Source organism: Canis aureus, chromosome 10, assembly GCF_053574225.1.
Source record: "Canis aureus isolate CA01 chromosome 10, VMU_Caureus_v.1.0, whole genome shotgun sequence".
NCBI classification, from domain to species: domain Eukaryota; kingdom Metazoa; phylum Chordata; class Mammalia; order Carnivora; family Canidae; genus Canis; species Canis aureus.
The window spans coordinates 54,375,772-54,395,011 of NC_135620.1; the positions used below are offsets into that span (position 1 = coordinate 54,375,772).

The following is a 19,240-nucleotide window of genomic DNA, read 5'->3' on the forward strand; positions in this document are numbered from 1 at the left end:
ATTGAGTCCCACATCGGGCTCCCTGCATGGAGCCTGCTTCTCCCTCTGCCTGTGTCTCTGACCCTCTCTCTCTCTCTCTCTCTCTCTCTCTTCCTGTATCTCTCATGAATAAATAAATAAAAACTTTTTTTAAAAAAAGGATAAATTTGGACACAGACACACATACAAGGAGAATTCCATGTAAAAGTGAAGGCAAAGATCAAGGTGATGTGTCTACTAGCCCAGGAGTTCCAAAGACTGCCAGTAACACAGCAGAAGCTAGGAGAGAGGCATGAGTCAGATTCTCCCTCACAGTTCCCAAAAGAAACCGACCCTGCCAACACTTTGATCTCAGGCTTCTAGCTTTAAGAACACTCTGAGACAATAAATTACTGTGGCTTAAGCCACCCAGTTTGTGGTACTCTGTTAGGGCAGCCTAGGAACCCAATGGTCTAATGAACCATCTGCATGGCTTATAACTATCAGTATACCAATTGAATTACCTTGGGAGTGGTATCTATTACCTGTATGATCCCATTTTTCCATACGGAAACCTGTTTACAGGCCTCTCTATGACATTTTCTAAGGTGCACAGAGCTAAGGAGTCCAACTGTCCTGTTTTGCCTGGGACTAAGAAGTTTCTGGAACATGAGACTTCCTGTTTTAAAATCAGGACAGGGCAGCCCCGGTGGCTCAGCAGTTTAGCGCTGCCTGGAGTCCAGGGCGTGATCCTGGAGACCCAGGATCAAGTCACACGGGATCAAGTCGCACGACGGGCTCCCTGCATGGTGCCTGCTTCCCCCTCTGCCTGTGTCTCTGCCTCTCTCTCTCTCTCTGTGTCTCTCGTAAATAAATAAATAAAAATCTTAAAAAAGAATAAAATCAGGACAGTCCCAATCAAAGCAAGATGTGTTGGTCACCTGACACAAAGCCCACTTCTTGCTCAGATCCTTCCAGGGCACAGTCGGGCCCAGAGCAACCATCTTAGTTCCCTCAGCTGAGTGGATTACCATAGGAACTGGGGAATTTTGTGCAGAGGATATATATATTGTGACAGAGGGGTGAAAGCACCACAGAGGTCCAGAACTAAAGGTGAGAGGTTCCGAAAGAATAGTGGCAGAAGTTCAGGGAGGGTGTGGGGATGAAGCTGGAAAAGGTGATTGGGTCCAATTGCTAAGAACCTCTGACCCCATGTTAAATGATTGTACATCATTCTGTCTGAAGAAAACAGGTGGCCCCTCAGACTTCGAAGCAAGAGAGCTGTCATCAGAGCAGATGTTTTAGAAAGATTATCATAATTTATATTTTCCTTTTGTAAGCTTAAAAGAGAGACTAGAGGAACCTAAAATACATATAAACTAACTTCAATATATGGACTTTGGAACTTGAAAAACTGTAAAAGGAAATTATGAGATAATAGGGGAAATGTAAACACTTACTGGATGTTTAATAACATTAAGGGATTTTACATTTGTAGCTGTGATTATACTTTTTTTAAAAAGGGGTAGGAGTGCCTGGGTCCTTCAAGCATCTGCCTTCTGCTCAGGTCATGATCTCACGGTCCTGGGAGCCCCTGATCTGTAGGGAATCTGCTTATCCCTCTGCCCCTCCCCCTGCTCCTGCTCTCTCTCTCTCTCTCTCTCTCTCTCTCTCAAGTAAAATCTTTAATGTGAAAGAGGGGAAAACAAGGTTTTAATTCAGGAACGGAGAGAAAGGGAGAGAGGTGCTTTGGTAACAGCGGCCCCTTCCAAACATTCCCCACAACAGCTGTGGGGGCAAGGGGTGGGGTAAGGACTCACCTCCAAATTACCTCTTAAACAAAATCTAAACCTGACATTCAAGGCTCTCCATATCTAGGTACACAGCCATTCCAATACCTACCTTGTCCCAATAGGAATTAAGTACTTAACTGTACATCAAAGACACATAGAGGCTACATATGCCAAAGAGTTTTGGTGATGAATCTGTCCCTCGGTCCCCTGTTAGTGGATCGTGTCTTCGGCAGTGCCCCTCAGATGTTAGGGGAGGCCGAGTTGACCTGAGTGCCTTCTTTGCGTGTGAGGCAGCGTCTGGGCAGAAAGGATATTAAAAGGCTCACTGAGGGTAAAGAGGAATGAGAGGGAGAGGTCCCTTTGGTTCAGTCTTGGAGTAAGCTCTAGTTCTCAGGACAACTTGCGCTGTGGGTCTCCTTGGGCAGGTGGGTCTCCTCTTTGAGCCTCAATGATCCCAGCTGCAAGGCTCGGGAGGTGGTAGAGGTGTTGCAAGGGCCCTTCCAGCTCTGACACCTCCTGACCCTGCACGTAAGGAACACTGGCTGCGGGACTCCCCTGCAGAAGCCGACACACAGCTGGGCCTTAACAAAGAGCCGGGGTCTCGGGAATGTTCCCGCCCCCCTGCAGGTTTTGGAAACGCCCAGAGCCGAGGGGGCGGGGCTTGAGAGCGTCGCAGCCAATCACGAAGGGGCCAGGCCGCCGGGGCGGGGCTTCCGCGAGCAGCGGCGGCGGCCAGGCTGGGTCCGAGCATCCCGCGGCTCCGGACCCCCCGGCCCGGACATGGCGGCGGTCCCGGCCTCCCCGCGAGGCGCGCTGCTGCTTCTCCTGGCCGTGGCGGGGGTCGCGGAGGTGGCAGGGGGCCTGGCCCCGGGCAGCGCGGGTGAGTAACTGCTGGAGCAGCGGTTCGGGGCGGTCCGGGGCGGCCGCCTCCGCGCTCCAAGATGGCGCGAGGCAGGGGGCGGGGGTGCGCGCGACCCCCAGCCCTGGCCCAAGCAGGGTGACCCGGGGTCGGGAGGCCCCGGCGGGCGGGCCAGGGCGCCGAGACGGGACGAGCGAGGAGCCGTCCCCGCCCTCGCCGTCTCCGCCCCGAACATTGGCCGCACCGGGAACGGTGACCCGGGTTCGAGGCCTTGCTCTGTCACCCACGGGGCAGGGGCCCTGCCCTCGCCTTCACCCGCGCAGCGGACTCGGGTCTGCGTCCGAAGAGGGTGCAGTGCCTTTGCCCGGGACCGTCGCGGGGGCTGGATGGGATTTGCGAGGTGCTGCCGCCCTACCGCCGCCCTGGCCAGTGATTGTAACTTGACCCCCAGTTCAGAAAGGGCAGACCTCGGGCGGCGAGCCTTGATGGGCCCCACAGCCTGCCAGGTTCAAGTCTCAAGAGCCTGCTCCTCTGCTGCCGTCCGCGGCGGGTGCGCTGCGCTGTGAGTCCAAGGTAGCGCTGGGCTCCGGCGGGAGAGAGACTAAAACTCAGTAGACCCTGCTTTCTGGAGGCTGGTAGGCTTAAGGAGAGTGTGTGCTTGCTCCTGAGGACTTAAACCAGGGACGGATAAGAAATTGTTCAGTGTCTCCCGCGTGCTGGACTTTAGAAGTTGATGCCAACGGAGACATGGCATCCATCTAGGGTGGGAGGAAAGTGGAATGAGCCCCCCAATTGCGCACACGTTAGATTTATACGTGCAAACTGGTGGAGAAGGGCATTGCCTACAGGGAGAGACGCCTAGAGCAAAATCAATCCCAACAAGATAGGTTACAGTGTTAGAGTTTTTGTTTGTTTTTAAGACAGAGTACTTAAGAAGGAAGAGAGTTGTATCAGGAACCTGGGATTAGATAGTTAATTATAATTGGATTCTAAATGTGGCTGTTAATTAGACATCAAAAGAGGGAAAGAGAATGAGAATATGGCTGTGTATTCTTGGCTACCATCAGCTGACCTTTCTGGGCCCCATTTTTCTCATTAAGTTGATCTAAAGCACTACCAAAGCTATGGCCCATAGAATACTGGTTGTCCGTTCTCATCCCACAACCAGTTGATTTTGTGGGAGACATTCGAGTGGAGTAATTAAGAATATAATATTGAACAAGTTACTTGACCTTAGTCTTTTTGTGCGTTTAATACCCACATTTATTATATATAGTACCTTAAGGATTTTATTGTGAGAATTAATAAAGCAATATATGTATAGGATTTAGAATAGCATCTAGTAAGCACTGAAATATTAGCTATTAAATAAGTTTGGGAGACACTGCACATTGTACTGTTCTCTTATAAATTCACAAAACAGGGGATCCCTGGGTGGCTCAGGGCATGATCCTGGAGTCCTGGGATTGAGTCCCGTCGGCATCAGGCTCCCTGCATGGAGCCTGCTTCTCCCTCTGCCTGTGTCTCTCATGAATGAACAAATAAAATCTTTAAAAAAAATTTCACAAAACATTAGATTTACAATAAAAGGTCCAAGGATTCCTGTAGTAAAGAAACTTGTTTGCTGGGGGAATGGGAAAAAGATTGGTGATAGGTATGGAGTTTCTTTTAATGGTAATGAAAAATTAAGTAGTAATGATGGTTGCACAGCTCTGAATATTTTAAAAACAACTGAATTGTACATTTTAAAAGGGTGAATTTAATGGTTTGTGATTGTTAATGTATGAACTCAGGCATATTAAACATTTTAAGAGTTTATTTGAGCAAAAAATGATTTGAATCAGGTAGCTCCAAATGGGAGGTGACAAGAGCTAGAGGAAAGATTTTGATAGAGAAGAGGTGAAAGCAAAGAAATTACTTGATTGGCGATAGCATAAGTGGTAGCCTCACTGGGAACCGCTAACCGGCTGTTTTTGATTGGTTGTCTTTAGGTTTCGCTTTTTTAACCTTGAGGCATTATAGACTTACGTTTGGTTTTGCTTAAGTAGGCTACCAAGGCATTAAAACCGCCTCAGTCTAATGACCTCCTTGTTTAATTAATTTAACATGATTTATATCTCAGTATTATTATAGAAAGAGAGAAGCTTGTTTGCTTATGGAACTCCTTTTTTTGCTCATGATACCTAAAGAACACTTGAGAATATTCTGGGCTAGATAATTTCTAAAGGCTTCCAGCTTTAAAAATCCATGACAACATACAGTTTGGATTGTTTGATAAAAAGAAAAATTCCAAGTTTGATCCAAAAGTCATATTTGTCCCTTGTACTAAGTTCTAGGAAGCATATATTGCCTGGTCCTTACGTAAAGGACATTGACTAATACAATGGACAAAAGCTTCCATTGTGTATTTGTAGGAAGTGTGGGGAATGTTCTTCAATCCTAAATAAAAATTGAGAACACAGTATTAAATTGTGTTTCAGCGAAGGCCTGACTTTTATTCCTGATCAGACAGTCTTCTTTTTCCTTTTCAAGGCTGGGTACCCTGTATGCTCTGGTATAAGGCTTTACTTACAAGTCTTATCTGTTCTTAGGGGTTTTTATTGCTATTCTTGGGGGTGGAGGTGAGGGAATGATACTACTTGCTCAGTGATTATTATTTCTTATGAAGTTTGGGCACAAACTTCTACCTTCTACATTAGAGTAATGCCACTCTTCCTATCCTAGTGTACTTTCCAGTCCCAGCACTGCCCCCCTGCCCCCCCATTTCTGATGTTTTCTTTGAAGTATAGGATAGGGACCCTATGCTGTGGTCTCAGGATCTATGTGTCATGGCATCTATTTAAGATGTTTTGTAATGGTACAAAAGAGGGTAAGATGAAACATTAAGGGCTAAATTTCAATAAGTTGGCATTTAAGAATTATGTAATAGTCAGCCTAGGATCCTGAAAAAGAATGTAGTGAATTTTAAGTTAGAAAAAGCAAACGCCTATCTGGAGGGAAGTAATAGAAAGCAGATTCTCTTCCCAAAGACATATCTTGGCCCACATTGTGGAAAGAACTAAGATTAGTAATAGACCAGATATGACAGTTTATCCTGGTATGCTGCTAAAAGTCCTATCTCATATCTATAGATTTAAGCAGTCTCAATAACCATACTTTTCACTGTGTGCCTCTTCTAGAAGAAAGTGTGACGATGTCGAGGAAGTGGTTTTTGTATAATTTAAATGTGATTTTTATTTTTAATTTTTTTAAATAATAAATTTATTTTTTATTGGTGTTCAATTACCAATATACAGAATAACACCCAGTGCTCATCCCGTCAAGTGCCCCCCTCAGTGCCCGTCACCCATTCACCCCACCCCCTGCCTTCCTCCCCTTCCACTACCCCTAGTTCGTTTCCCAGAGTTAGGAGTCTTTATGTTCTGTCTCCCTTCCTGATATTTCCCACACATTTCTTCTCCCTTCCCTTATATTCCCTTTCACTATTATTTTAAATGTGATTTTTAAGAGCAAAACATCCTACAAAGGTCTATTTGTTCAAAAAAAATATATTGAGTGCTGGCTATATGTCAGGCACTGTTCTAAGTACAGTGCTACTCTTAAGGAGCTTACATTCTACCAGTGGAGAGAGACAGTAAACAGATAAATAAAATGATTTGTGATAGTGATAAGTATGCTGTGAAGGAAACCAGCTAATAACAGAATCTTGTGAGTAGAGGGAGAGAGATTCTTTACATACTGATTACAAGAGAGGCCTCTTTGAGAAGGTAAAGTTCACAAACAAAATCTGTAGACTGAAAGTCTAAAAAAGGAATAAGGACCAGAGAGTGAAGAGACCCAAAGGCAAGAAGGAATCAGTATGGTTGCAACATAGTGAACAGGAGAGCAGGCTAGGGTTAACAATACTGAGTCTTGCAAAAAGCCACATAAGGATTATGGATTTTATTCCTTGTGCAGAAAGAAACCAATAGACTGTTCTGTAAAAGATGTAAGCTTTGATTTATATTTTAGATCACTCTGGCTGCTGAATGAAAAAAAGTAATTGTAGTGTAGGAGTAACAGCAGGTCAACTAGAAGCGCTCTGCAGTGGTTGAAGCAGGAGATAGTGGTGAATTACAATGAAGTGGTGGTGGAGATAGAAGAGAAATTAAAGATTACATGTAGATTTTTACCTCAAGCAGTTTAGTTAAAAAATGATGCCATTTACTGAAGTCTGGAAGATGAAGAGGAGCAGATTAGAGGAAGGTTGGCAGATGAGCCGAGAAGAGCATCAGAATTCCATTTTTATATATATTTAAAATGGATATTAGGAATAACTGCCATAGGTCCATTTCATACCTGTCAGTAATCCATTCAGCAAATATTTGTTAAGCTGTTATACTGTGATAGGTGCCAGGCATAAAGGGGTAAGCAAAAATAGACGTGGTTTCTGCTTTCATGGTGTTTGTTTATTAGGAAATTCATATATATATCTACATTGCTAACATTATGTGGTTGTATTAGTACATATCTATATTCTAGATCTGAAGAATATATGAGGAAAAATGTAGTTTAGTCAAGTATGTAGCACATAATATGGATGCTGTAAAGCACACAGATAACATGAAAAAGACATCAAGAAAAGTATAGTATTAAGAGAAACTTTCTGATCATGGAATATACTACTGGGTACCAGACATTTATACTTTTAGATTTGTTGTTTTATAGATGAGAGGCCTGCAGCATAAAATGGGCAAAGGAATTATGCAAAAATACTGGCTATTAGCCTCTTTGGGGAGGACCTTAGGAGAGTCGTTTGCTTTAGTTGTTTCAGAATGATGAATGTCTAGGTTAGGGCTCTTTTGACCCCCTAAGGGAAGAGAAACCAAGGTAGCTCGGGATTAGGGGGCTAGTATGTAGCATCTAGCAGGGAAGCAGAAATCCAAAGGTAGGAATTTCAGCAAAGCAGACCTTGGGACTGCTGTGGGAACTAGAAAGCTTCCAGGAGCTAAAACTACTATTAGAGACCATCTCTCTCTCCGTTCATAGCTTCTATGTGCATCTCTTGCATTTCCCACTCTCCACCAAACTCTTTTTATTCATTGTTTCTGGGCTACCATAAAACTTCAGCTTCCCTAGCTCCACCTCTTCTTGACCTTATGGCTTCAGGGCCCACCACCTTCAATGCCTGAATCTATGCTGCACACTTCTGTGCCTGAGTATTTGATTGGGTCCAATTTATCTTTTCACTTAGGCCAAAACCTCATATGATATTGCTAAATTATGCATTGGTCACCATATGAAATATGGTACTAAAGTGCCCCAGTGGGAGAAATATAACTTTTGTACTTTTTTCTGATAAAAGTCATTGTGTAACTAGGAAATTATTACTTATTAATCAATGAATATCATTTTTTGAACTGAGCAGTATGCTAAATGGATATAAGAAGTTTATAGTCAGGGATGCTTGGGGGGCTTAGCAGTTTAGCACCTGCCTTCGGCCCAGGGCATGATCCTGGAGTCCGGGGATTGAGTCCCACATCAGGCTCTCTGCATGAGGCCTGCTTCTCCCTCTCCCTCTGCCTGTGTCTCTGCCTCTCTCTCTCATGTCTCTCATGAATAAATAAATAAAATATTTTTTTAAAAAAGTAGTTTATAGTCAAATTAGGGATACCATAAGTACACACATGAATTGATTAGAGAAAATTTAAATGTTAAATTTGCCATTTCTGACTAGAATATCAGGGCCTTCAGTAGCCAAAAAATCAAGAGTTTAGAGTTATTGGAGGAGAAAGTCTTACTAAAAGTTGAGGTGGGATTTAAGCCTTGAATGGTGTTTGGATTTAGGTCAGCACAAAACACTAAACATTTCAGTCAGAATGCTGTGTTCAGGGTAAATGTAGGCTTTCCTTGTTAAAAAATAATAAAAGATCAAGGAAGGTAAAGTTGTAAGAAGACTTGGAAGGTTTAAAATTGGAATACCAAGAGGCCATTGTGAGCCCTTTATTAGAAGAGTGACATCATGAAGGGTCTATCTGGCAGTCATATTGGTAATAGAATCAAATGAATATAAATGACTGTTTTGGCACTGGAGTATAAGACAAACAATGGAGAAGGATATCTGTAACTTGCCAATGACTCAGAAAAAAGTATGTCTAGACACATAAATAAAGCAGTATGATGAAATGTTAGCAATATTGAATCCAGGTAGTGGGTATATGGGTAATCCCTTTACTGTTTGGCTCTTCCTTAGATGATGATATATTTTGTATAGAAACACAAACACATATATTTTTAAAGGAGTAAATGTATAAAATTGCAGGAATGTACTTGTAAGTTGAAGGGGTAGCTATCATTTAAATGTTTTTAAAGTGTCAATTTCCAGGCTGTTTTGAAAACAAAAATGTGATTAAAAGTAAGATGAGTTTTTTTATTAACATCCTTTTTTAAATATTTTATTTATTTATTCATGAGACACACAGAGAGAGGCAGAGACATAGGCAGAGGGAGAAGCAGGCTCCATGCAGGGAGCCCAATGTGGGACTCGATCCCGGGACTCTAGGATCATGCCCAGGGCTGAAGGCAGGTGCTAAACCACTGAGCCACCCCGGCATCCCAAAGACATCCTTTTTATTAGACTGACTTTTTCCAGTATCAGCTCAGATTTAGTTTTTCTCCCCTTCAATAGTGGTAGGATACATATATTCTGTTGTAATTCTGTAGGAAGACATTAATTAGGCGGAATCTTTATTTTCTTTAAAAAAGAAAACAAGAATGGCTTTTCATTAACTAAATTGAATTATAGATTTTAGGAGGTTTCTGTGGCAAAATTCCTCCTAGCTTAAAAAATCCTATAATTCCATGAATATTTTAGTTTTAGATTAGGGCATTTATTTTTGTAAGTGCTGGTGGGTCTTAGAAGCTGCATTTTTCCCTTGTGGCTGGAGCATGTACTTCCTGCTTGCTGGCCTATCTTTAGTACGCACTTGGCCCAAGCTGTTAGCCAAACCTTGATGTTTCTAATTATTGGGTAATTCTGCTTGCATATTTCTAGGTTGCACTAATACCTTTTTAAAGCCCGTATACATGGCCTTCAGCCATCTCTTTGGTTTTTATTAATTTTATAATTATAGACCCTTAGAATAAGGGTGCAAAATATGACACTCATCCTTACGTCTTTAGTGAGGATAACACCTGAGCTTTTTATTTTCATCATGTCAACATCAAGTTTTATTTTGAACTAATTTACCTTTATCGGTTCAATTCCCCTTCTTGAGAATAAGCAGTTTTAAACTATTTTTCTTGAAGAACAAGAAATTAGATTAGAATCAAATTATAAAAACAAAACATTTCTAGAATTAATTGTCTTATATAAAAACATTAGGCCTTGGAGAGTTTTTTTGCACTCTAATTGTTAAATGACCCAATTAATCCATTTTAATAGCTCTAAAAAAGACAAAGACCTTTAATTGCCACATTAATTGCCATTTGAATCCCTTCTCCCTATTCTTGATGAAGGCGTATGAATTGATGTTTATTTGTAGACATTTATTTCTTGAAAAATATGTAGTGTTAAAGATTTTTTAAAGTTTTGTTCTTTCAAAGGAAGGAAAATGAGCACCAATATAATAATGGCTAACGTTAAGAACAGGGTATGGAAAGTGTGATGGAGCATAGGTCCCCTAGCCTGTTCATGGAGTGTGGCAACCCTCTTGAGGGAGGAAATGTACTATTACAGAGGAATGCTCCATTGGGAGGGGGAAGGAGTTACTACCAGAAGACTTTGGGCTGTCCTCTGTAATCCGTATTGTCAGAATGATCAGAAAGCTTTTGGAAAGACTAGAAAGAAATATGTCAAAATGTCAACATAGATTCTGGCAAGACAGTGGGAGTATAGATCATTTTTCTTATTTTCCAAAGTTTGAGGTTTCTTTTTTTTTTTTTTTTTTTTAAGTTTGAGGTTTCTTAATGAAAAAGAATTTTTTTAAAAATTTAACTTTGAGGGTAACTATAAAATTGACCTTAACTATTAAACAGAAAAAAAAATAGGCCTTTATAATGATATTTTTAATAAAACTTTCCATTGTTACTGGACTTTCATTATAACACTTTTTGTTTCTGTTCTAAATAGACCTTTGCTCCAAGAAACTGTTTTTCAAAGATCCCTAGGCCCAAATCAGACTCTTGTCTGCCTGAGTGTTTACTTTTTGCTAAGCTTGTGCTTATTGGGACCATATGTTATCCTGAGTTATCTTTGCTCATGATCAGCTGGATTTTTTGCCCTCAAATGACCTTTGTGTTAGAAAATAGTAAAAAGTGGCAACTTCTACAGCACTTCAAAAGAACACTTGATTATCACACAAGAGAGTCTTTTTTTGTTTTGTTTTTTCTTTTTCCTATCTGCCCTCCCCATTTTAATGAGTAAGAGACTGAGGACATAACAGAATCTTAGAAGATGGGGAGAGCATGGTGTGGCCTGGTAGGGGAGAAGGGGTGTTTGGAGAAAGCCTCATGACTTATTGCCCTCTCTCCCCTTGAATTAGAGTTTCTGAGAAAGCAACTCTAACCTTACAAGCAAGGGACTTTTTTTCTTCTGAAACTTAGTGGAATTTTTATATTCTTCAGAATCTTTAAGTCAAGTGTTAGAACTGAAGCCACTTTTTTTTAAATAATAGAAATAATATTGAAAAGCCAGCCGCAATAGTCTTTTATGAAACCAAATATAGGAATATGCCAATAATATCATATACCCTGTCACTGTTTTGTGGAAAACAATTTCCAGTTTTGAACAAGAAGCTTGTTGGTAAAATCTAAAGAGCTCTTTGTTTATTCATCTATTCACTCATTTTCTCCCAATACAAACCCTACCTTCAATCAAAAAAATTGCTTTCATCTAATTTATGTACTGAAATTGTATAGATTGCATTTGAAGAGATTATGTTGCAAATTTATATTTTAAACCACTGTATCAGATCCAGCTGCCTGAAACGTAATATTTTCATCTCTGCTCTTTTGACAGCCCCTAATCAATCCAGCTGTATCTTTTTTTCCATCAGGTACACTCTAGAATAATAACATGTCCCTGCCGTTTATCTCTATAGCCCATCTATGCATTTCTTGGTCTGTAATGCTGCTTGGCAGCGTTTTTCCTTTTCTCTAATTTGATGTTTCTCAAACTGGCATTCTGAAATGTTAGTAAGTGGAATGAAAAAAGTGTTCTGTGTTCTGAGAAATCTGTCTACTTAGATCCCTTTTTGGAAGATTAGTAATGTATAAACATATTAAAGGCTTTGTGAAGTGCTGCAGTAAGGAATTCTCTTTAACTTTTTTAATCCTTCATTTCCCAGTTTGTTTGAACATGAAACATTTTCTCCTGAGGGATAAATATTAACAACTCATGAGTAGAATACAAGTTTGAGAAAGGCATTTATAGTTGTCTCCTTTCTGTGTTCTCCAGAGTGACTGCTCCACACCTCTACAGTTTGACCTCAAACCCTCAATCCTTTTTGTTTTCAGACCTAATCTGTTTCATTGAGAAAATGAAGGATGTCAGCTTCCCTCTTAATTTATTAGTATCCTTATATCCGTTCCTCTTGTCTAGACTTTGTTTTACCATCAGGCTGTAACCTGGATAAAGTCAGAGAACGTAACATTTATTCACTGTTGCATCCCTAGCCCCAAACTCAGTGCCTTTTCTTAAAACCATATCCCTTCCAGCAGTCACCTCATTTCTCCAATATTCTGTTTCAGTCACAACTGTATGTATGGAATCTCAATTCTGGCACTAATCACCCAGAGTTAGAACAGACTTCATGAGTTAAAGGGCATGGTCCCCAACAAGACAGTATTTAGCCCGGATACCAGCTTAGGTGGTACCCAGGCCACCCACACTTCTGAACAACTGGCTGTAAACCCAGGTTTCCCACAACCACCTCAAAATCAGTAATTCACCAGAACGATGCTTAGAGCTCAGGGAAGCTCTATAGTTATGATTACAGTTTTATATGAAGGATACGAATCAGGAAGACCGGCCAAATGAAGAGACATATAGGGTGAGGTCTGGGAGGAGATGCAGAGCTTCTGTGCCTTCCCCTCATGGAATCAGTGTGCATCACCCCCTGGCACATCAGTGTCTTCATCAACTAGATACCGCTGAGCTTTGGTATCTAGTGTTCATTGAGATTTCATCACATAGAAATGATTGATTAGATTATTGGCCATATGGTTGAACTCGATCTCCATTCCCCAGTCTTGCTAGAGATTGGGCTGCTATCACATGGCTCAAGGCCTCAACCTTCTAATCAAATGGCTGATCTTTCTGGCCAGTCTCCATCCAGACTATTTGGCAGCAAGGGGGCTCATTAGCATAACAAAGATGCACTCTGTTACTCTAGAAATTCCAAGGATTAGAGTCTTCTCCCAGGAATCAGGGACTAAGGCCAACTAAAAAAGGGAAGGGAGGGTTTTTCCTTCCCTGATCCTGCATCTTCCTGTAACTGCTACTCTCTTTTTCCCTCCTTTAAAAAAAAAAAAGATTTATGTATTTATTTGAGAGAGAAAGAAAAGAGAAAGAGACAACAGAGGAGGGGCAGAGGGAGAGGGAGAGAATGAGAGAATCCCAAGCAGACTACCTTCTGAGCACAGAGGCCTACTCCCCGGCTCAATCCCTGAGCTCATGACCTGAGCAGAAACCAAGAGTCAGATGCTTAACTGCATCATCCAGGTGCCCTTTCCCTGCCATTTCTGCCAGACTTACTGAGAGCCAATGTTTGTTGTCTATACTTCCTCAGTTCCTCCTGTTTACTCCTTAATATCATCCATTTCTACTAGCTCCATAGAAAGTACCTTGTGAAGGTTACTAAGTGGTCTCCTAATTAGTAAATTCATTTCCTTTTTTTTCATCTTCAATGTAATCCAGATGGTTTGGTACATGACATTAACTACTCCCTCTTCTCTTTTTTTTTTTTTTAATTTTTTTTTTATGATAGTCACAGAGAGAGAGAGAGAGAGAGAGAGAGAGAGGCAGAGACACAGGCAGAGGGAGAAGCAGGCTCCATGCACCGGGAGCCTGACGTGGGATTCGATCCCGGGTCTCCAGGATCGCGCCCTGGGCCAAAGGCAGGCGCCAAACCGCTGCGCCACCCAGGGATCCCTACTCCCTCTTCTCTAATGCCCAAGGCTGACCTACCTGTCTGACTGTTCCATCTCAGTGTCTTTTCTTGTTAAACTTTGGTTCTGTGATGACTTCTCCCTAGAAACTCTACCTAGGCAATGTCATTCATTTCCCTATACCTCCTTTATGCAGGTGACTCAACTTGGATCTTTCATTATGGTTCTACCTGCAATCCAGGCTTTGGTTTCTGACTTTACTTCCATTCCATCTGGATTTCCTATAGGAACCTTAAATATAACTTGTCCCAAACAAAATTCACTACCTTTTTATCACTTAGTCATACATTTTAGGTATAATAATAGAACATAGTCTATAGGGCAATTTTAAGAATTGAATGAGATGATGCTTAAAGGAAGCTTAGTAAAATTCTGGCACATAGAAAGTCCACGTGACAGTCTCCACTGTTAGCCTACAAGTTTCTTGAGGACCATGTGCTCAAAGTTGACACTGTCCTTGGCTTGTAATAGTTATGCAGTAAAAGTTTGTTGAGTTAAAAATGAATAATAGTAATCTGTTGAATAAATGTTTTGTGTAGCCATCTGATTTAGTTTAATTATCTTGTTTATTCAATAGTGGGCAACATCTGGTGTTTATTTTTTCTCTTAGGTGCACTGTGTTGTAATCATTCAAAGGATAATCAAATGTGCCATGATGTATGTGAACAGGTAAGCTTACATGATCATTGTTGAGGCTATTGGGTATGTAACTGTTTATTAAGTATAATTGTTTTGGAGAAATCTGCTGGATAGCACCTTAACCAAGTTATCACAGTTAACATCACCAATAATGAAACAAATCCATATAGGTCTGCTGACACAATGCACTGAAAAGAAGCCAGCATCTTAAGGAGCGTTCCTATCAAAAATGCATAACCTGAGTCATGAGGAAACAATAGGGCAAACCCAGATTGAGGGATATTCCTCAAAACAACAGTTTGTACCCTTCTTAGTTGTCAGTTTTAAGAAAACTGCAGATTAAAGGGAACTACAGAGATATGACAATTAAATGCAATACATGATCCTGGATTGGATCCTGGAATTAAAAAAAAAGATTACTATAAAGGAAATTATTCGGATAAATTGGTGAAATTAGAATATGAACTTGAATAATAATGAATCAGTGCTATGCTCCTAAATTTTATGGTGATTGTGTTGCAGTGACATAGGACAATGTCCTTGTTCTTGGGAGATAACATGCTGGGATTTAGGAGTAAATGATCATGTCTATAATGAATTCCAAAATATTTCATCAAAATAACAATATCTGTATATGTAGAAAGAGTTAAAGCAAATGTTGCAAAATGTTAATATTGAGTAATCTAGATGAAGACTATCTGAGTGTTGTACTACTCTTAAAACTTTTGTGTAGGTTTGAATTTTTCTGATTGAGTCTTTGAAGTCAAGTTGCACTGTGAAACTGCAACTGCGAAAAAGAACTGCGAAATACCAAAATACTGTCAATATACCTGTTCATAAAGTTTCAACTTTCTTTCATCACCTTGGTCGTGCAGCTTTGGCCTTGGCACTTGAGAACGAATGGCCTCAGTTATCTTTTGAAGAGTTTTCCATAATGTAGATTTTGTCACTTCCTAAAATATATAGAGCTACAGAACTGGAATTAAAACTTCTCTCAAATAATATTATGAATTTAATTACTTACATATTTTTAAAGATTTTATTTATTTATTTGAGAGAGAGAGAGAGCCCATGCATGCACAAGCACAGGAGGGGCAAAAGGAGAGGGAATGGGAGAAGCCAGACTCCTTGCTGAGTGTGGAGTGTAGTGTGGGGTTAGGGGTTGGATCCCACAACCCTGAGATCACACCCCGAGCCGAAACCAAGAGTTAGCAGCCAACTGAACCAGCCAGCTACCCTTCAAATAATATTGTGAATTTAGAAAGATTTTTCAAGATACTCTTTAATTATAAAACAAGACAGTGACTCAACTTATCTAAGTAGCTGCTATAGATAGAGTTCATGTCAAACACTATAGCAGGACACCTGGATGGCTGAGTCAGTTAAGCATTTGCCTCCAGCTCAGGTCGTGATCCCAGGGTCCTGGGATTGAATCCTACATTGGGCTCTGCTCAGTGGAGAGTCTGCTTCTCCCTTTCCTTCTACCCTTCCCCACCTCGTGCACAGACTCTCTCTTTCTTGCTCTCACTCTCTCAAATAAATACATATCTTTAAAAAAAAAGAAAAAAGAAACCCACTATGGCAAATTAAGTTTTCTGCAAATTTACTGTCAGAACAACAGCTTTTAAAAGCAAAAATGGCCCCTAGATGGTGTGACCATAAGGATGCTGAAGCACTGCTCTCCTGACTTTTCTTATTTATTGAATAAATCTGGTAATTCATTTATCCTGTAGAGTTTCTTACAATCTGAATTACGCTATTTGCAACCTCATGGTATTACTTAATGTGTTACTCTTTCCTCTCTTTTTCTTAGTAATTAGTAGGTAGATTTGGAGCAGAGTTATCTTAAAGAGCTTTCTGCAGTGATGAAAATACTCTATATCTGTGCGATCCAGTATGGTAACCGCTAGCTACATGTGTCAAGTGAACATTTGAAATGAGTTTAAAGAGGTTAAGGAAAAAGATTTTGAGGAACTGAATTTTAAATTTTATTTAATTTTAATTGATCTAAGTTTAAATTTAGGTAACCACACATGGCTAACAGTAACCTAATGAGATAGGTCCAGAGGCTTGAGATTCAGGTTAGATTTTGTATTGTTTTGGTTTTGTTTTTTTGTTCAGCAGGTCTTACTCATAACTTTATTGTGTCTGGTTGTCTCTTTTTGTAATTAACATTACAGTAATTATTGATAATTGCCTAAGTGCATTAATTCACTAGTGGTTACAAAATGGTGATGTTCTAGCTCTCGTCACTTATTATAGTTGATAGTTTGGGAGAAAAATGGCTACTAAAACTAACTAGAGATAAATCCTTTTTCATTGTCCTTAGCATTCATGGATTTCACAGTCTTGACTATTTGCAGGTAACCGTGAAGTTCTATCTGATAGATAATGGTTTATAATTTACTGAGACATCAAATTATAATTGCATTAATTAAAATTCTATTTGGAAGAGAGCCAGTTAGCCTGGTGAGTGAACTTGTCAACTCCTTAGCATTTTTATTAAAAATGGCTTTGTCTCCATTTAGTGGTATTTTATGGAAGTTTATACCATAATGCTATTCACGGATTTGTTATATCAAGGGTATGACAGTCTGTTTTACATTGTCATTGGTTGACTAAAAGCAGTTTGTAGAACAGTTTACAATAAACTTTTCTTTTTTTCTTTTCTGTTTTCTTTCTTTTTCTTCTTTGTCCTTTAACAGATTTGGTAGCCTGGTTTTCTCCATTTTTGGTCATTAGAAAAGGGTCTAGACTTGCTATGGACCTTCTTGATTATTTGCCAGACTAACCAACCTTTTAAGAGATGTTACCAGCTTAATTTAGATCTTTCCAAAGGTTTTTAGTATATAAAAAGAAGTTGGAAAATATTCTAGACAACTGATAAACATAGAGGACAATAAATTTTGCCTCTTATGTCTTACGAAAAAATGCCACAAAACTTTTTCTTTTTCTTTTCTTTTTTTTTTGTCAAATAGATATTCTCCTCAAAAAGTGAATCCCGACTAAAGCATCTGTTACAGCGAGCCCCAGATTATTGCCCCGAAACAATGGTAGGTCATATTTAACTTAACTATGGAAGCTTTTGTCTAAATGAAGCCATTTAATAAGTTAACTTTTCGATTCAAGAAAATTTTCAAAGTGATTTGGGTTTATGACCAAATTAAAATGTCAGATTTAACTGAGTACTTTAAAAAGATCATCATACAAATTCCTAGGTAGAATGTCATCTTTCATCTTTTATTGTTTATCCTATAATGTATAAAAGTAAATATAAATGTATTACAGTCTTTAGATTTCATTATAATAGTTTTTCTGGAATTTGGAATTTTGCTTATTATTTTGATAATTTTATGAAAACCATAATAACTAAGTCTTCTGTTTATTTTGAATTTGAAAAGTTAAACTTCGGATAAGGGGAAATGTGTGACTTCTCATTATTCCTGTCTTCCCATTTTTTTGTGTATTGTAGATATATTGCTTGCCTGTTTCAGTCATGTAACTTAAAATGCTTCAGTGCTTGGGCCATCCTCAGAGTTTGGGATACTGGTGGGCCAGGCCAAGGAATTCTGAGCTGACATGAGACAGGCTTGCTTACTTACTTACTTACTTACTTACTTACTTACTTATTTTTAAAGATTTTATTCATCTACTCATGAGAGACACACACAGAGAGAGAAAGAAAGGCAGAGACACAGGCAGAGGGAGAGGCAGCCTCCACGCAAGGAGCCTGACATGGGACTCGATCCCGGGACTCCAGGATCACGCCCTGGGCCAAAGGCAGGCACCAAACCGCTGAGCCACCCAGGGATCCCCTGAGACAGACTTTTTTAGATGTGTTGGCTTGCATTATGTGAGAGGGGAAAAGTTGTGGGTTTGGGGTATTTTTTTTTAAGATTTTATTTATTCATGAGAGAGGCAGAGACACAGGTGGAGGGAGAAGCAGGCTCCCTGTGGGGAACCCGACGTGGGACTCGATCCCAGAACTCCAGGATCATGCCCTGAGCCGAAGGCAGATGCTCAACCACTGAGCCAGCCAGGTGTCCCATGAGGGGGGAAAGTTGATCAAACAATTCTGACAGACACATTTGCCTTTACTTGCTCTCTAGACATTTTTGGTTTTGTACTTAGAAGCAGTGATTCCAATAAGCATCCTGAGTATCCAGACTCATTATTAGTGCTCTTAGATGGGAAAATGGGAAAAGAGCAAGCAATATTTTTACATCTCAGTTTTATTTTTTTCTTCCCTGAATAGCTGTTTGATACTCATGTAGTCTGAGAACATTTACTATACAGAGCTAAACATAATCAAATTAGCTATACATAATTTCTGATATTGTCATATTTAAGAACTGGTTATATAAAAGCCTTTTGGTGATTACAATTTTAGGTTGAAATTTGGAGTTGTATGAATTCATCTTTGCCAGGTAAGCAAAAGAATTATAACATTTAGCACTTAATCTTTAAAACCTTATTTTGTCCTATAACCTGATATATCCCTCTTGAGTTCCTAACTTCTTCTTGTAGGCACCCAAATTTTCAAATGTATAATTTATTCTCATTCTCTCAGTCATTAACTATACTCTTGTCTCTACTTCTACCATTCAGTGAAACTGGTCTTTGAAAGAGTGCTAGGATCTCATGGTACCTAAATCTTATGGTCATTTTTCAGTACTTACTACTTTTGACTGCCCTGCAGCACCTGGTATTGTGACTATTAGCTCCTTTATGACTTCACCTTAGCTTCATGACCTTATCCTCTCTTACCTCCTCTTTCCTTCTCTTTACACACTTACCCTGGTAATTGCTTTCCTTCCCAGAACTGTTAACTAATCAGCCCTGG

The 19,240-nt window shown here is 40.0% G+C and overlaps 1 protein-coding gene across 3 annotated transcripts in view; it reads left to right on the forward strand.

Annotated features, from left to right (window-relative positions):
• Positions 1 to 2,474: 2,474 nt before the first annotated feature.
• RECK (reversion inducing cysteine rich protein with kazal motifs) overlaps positions 2,475 to 19,240 on the forward strand; it is an 89,052-nt gene continuing 72,286 nt past the window's right edge. For 2 of the 3 annotated variants that reach the window (XM_077912519.1, XM_077912518.1), the window contains exons 1-4: positions 2,476 to 2,631; positions 14,369 to 14,427; positions 17,376 to 17,450; positions 18,788 to 18,824. In XM_077912519.1, coding sequence (XP_077768645.1) covers positions 2,532 to 2,631; positions 14,369 to 14,427; positions 17,376 to 17,450; positions 18,788 to 18,824 — 271 coding nt within the window. In that variant the 5' untranslated portion in view covers positions 2,476 to 2,531. Of the gene's footprint in view, positions 2,632 to 14,368; positions 14,428 to 17,375; positions 17,451 to 18,787; positions 18,825 to 19,240 lie in introns of all 3 variants that reach the window. The other variant, XM_077912517.1, reaches the window with a different exon arrangement.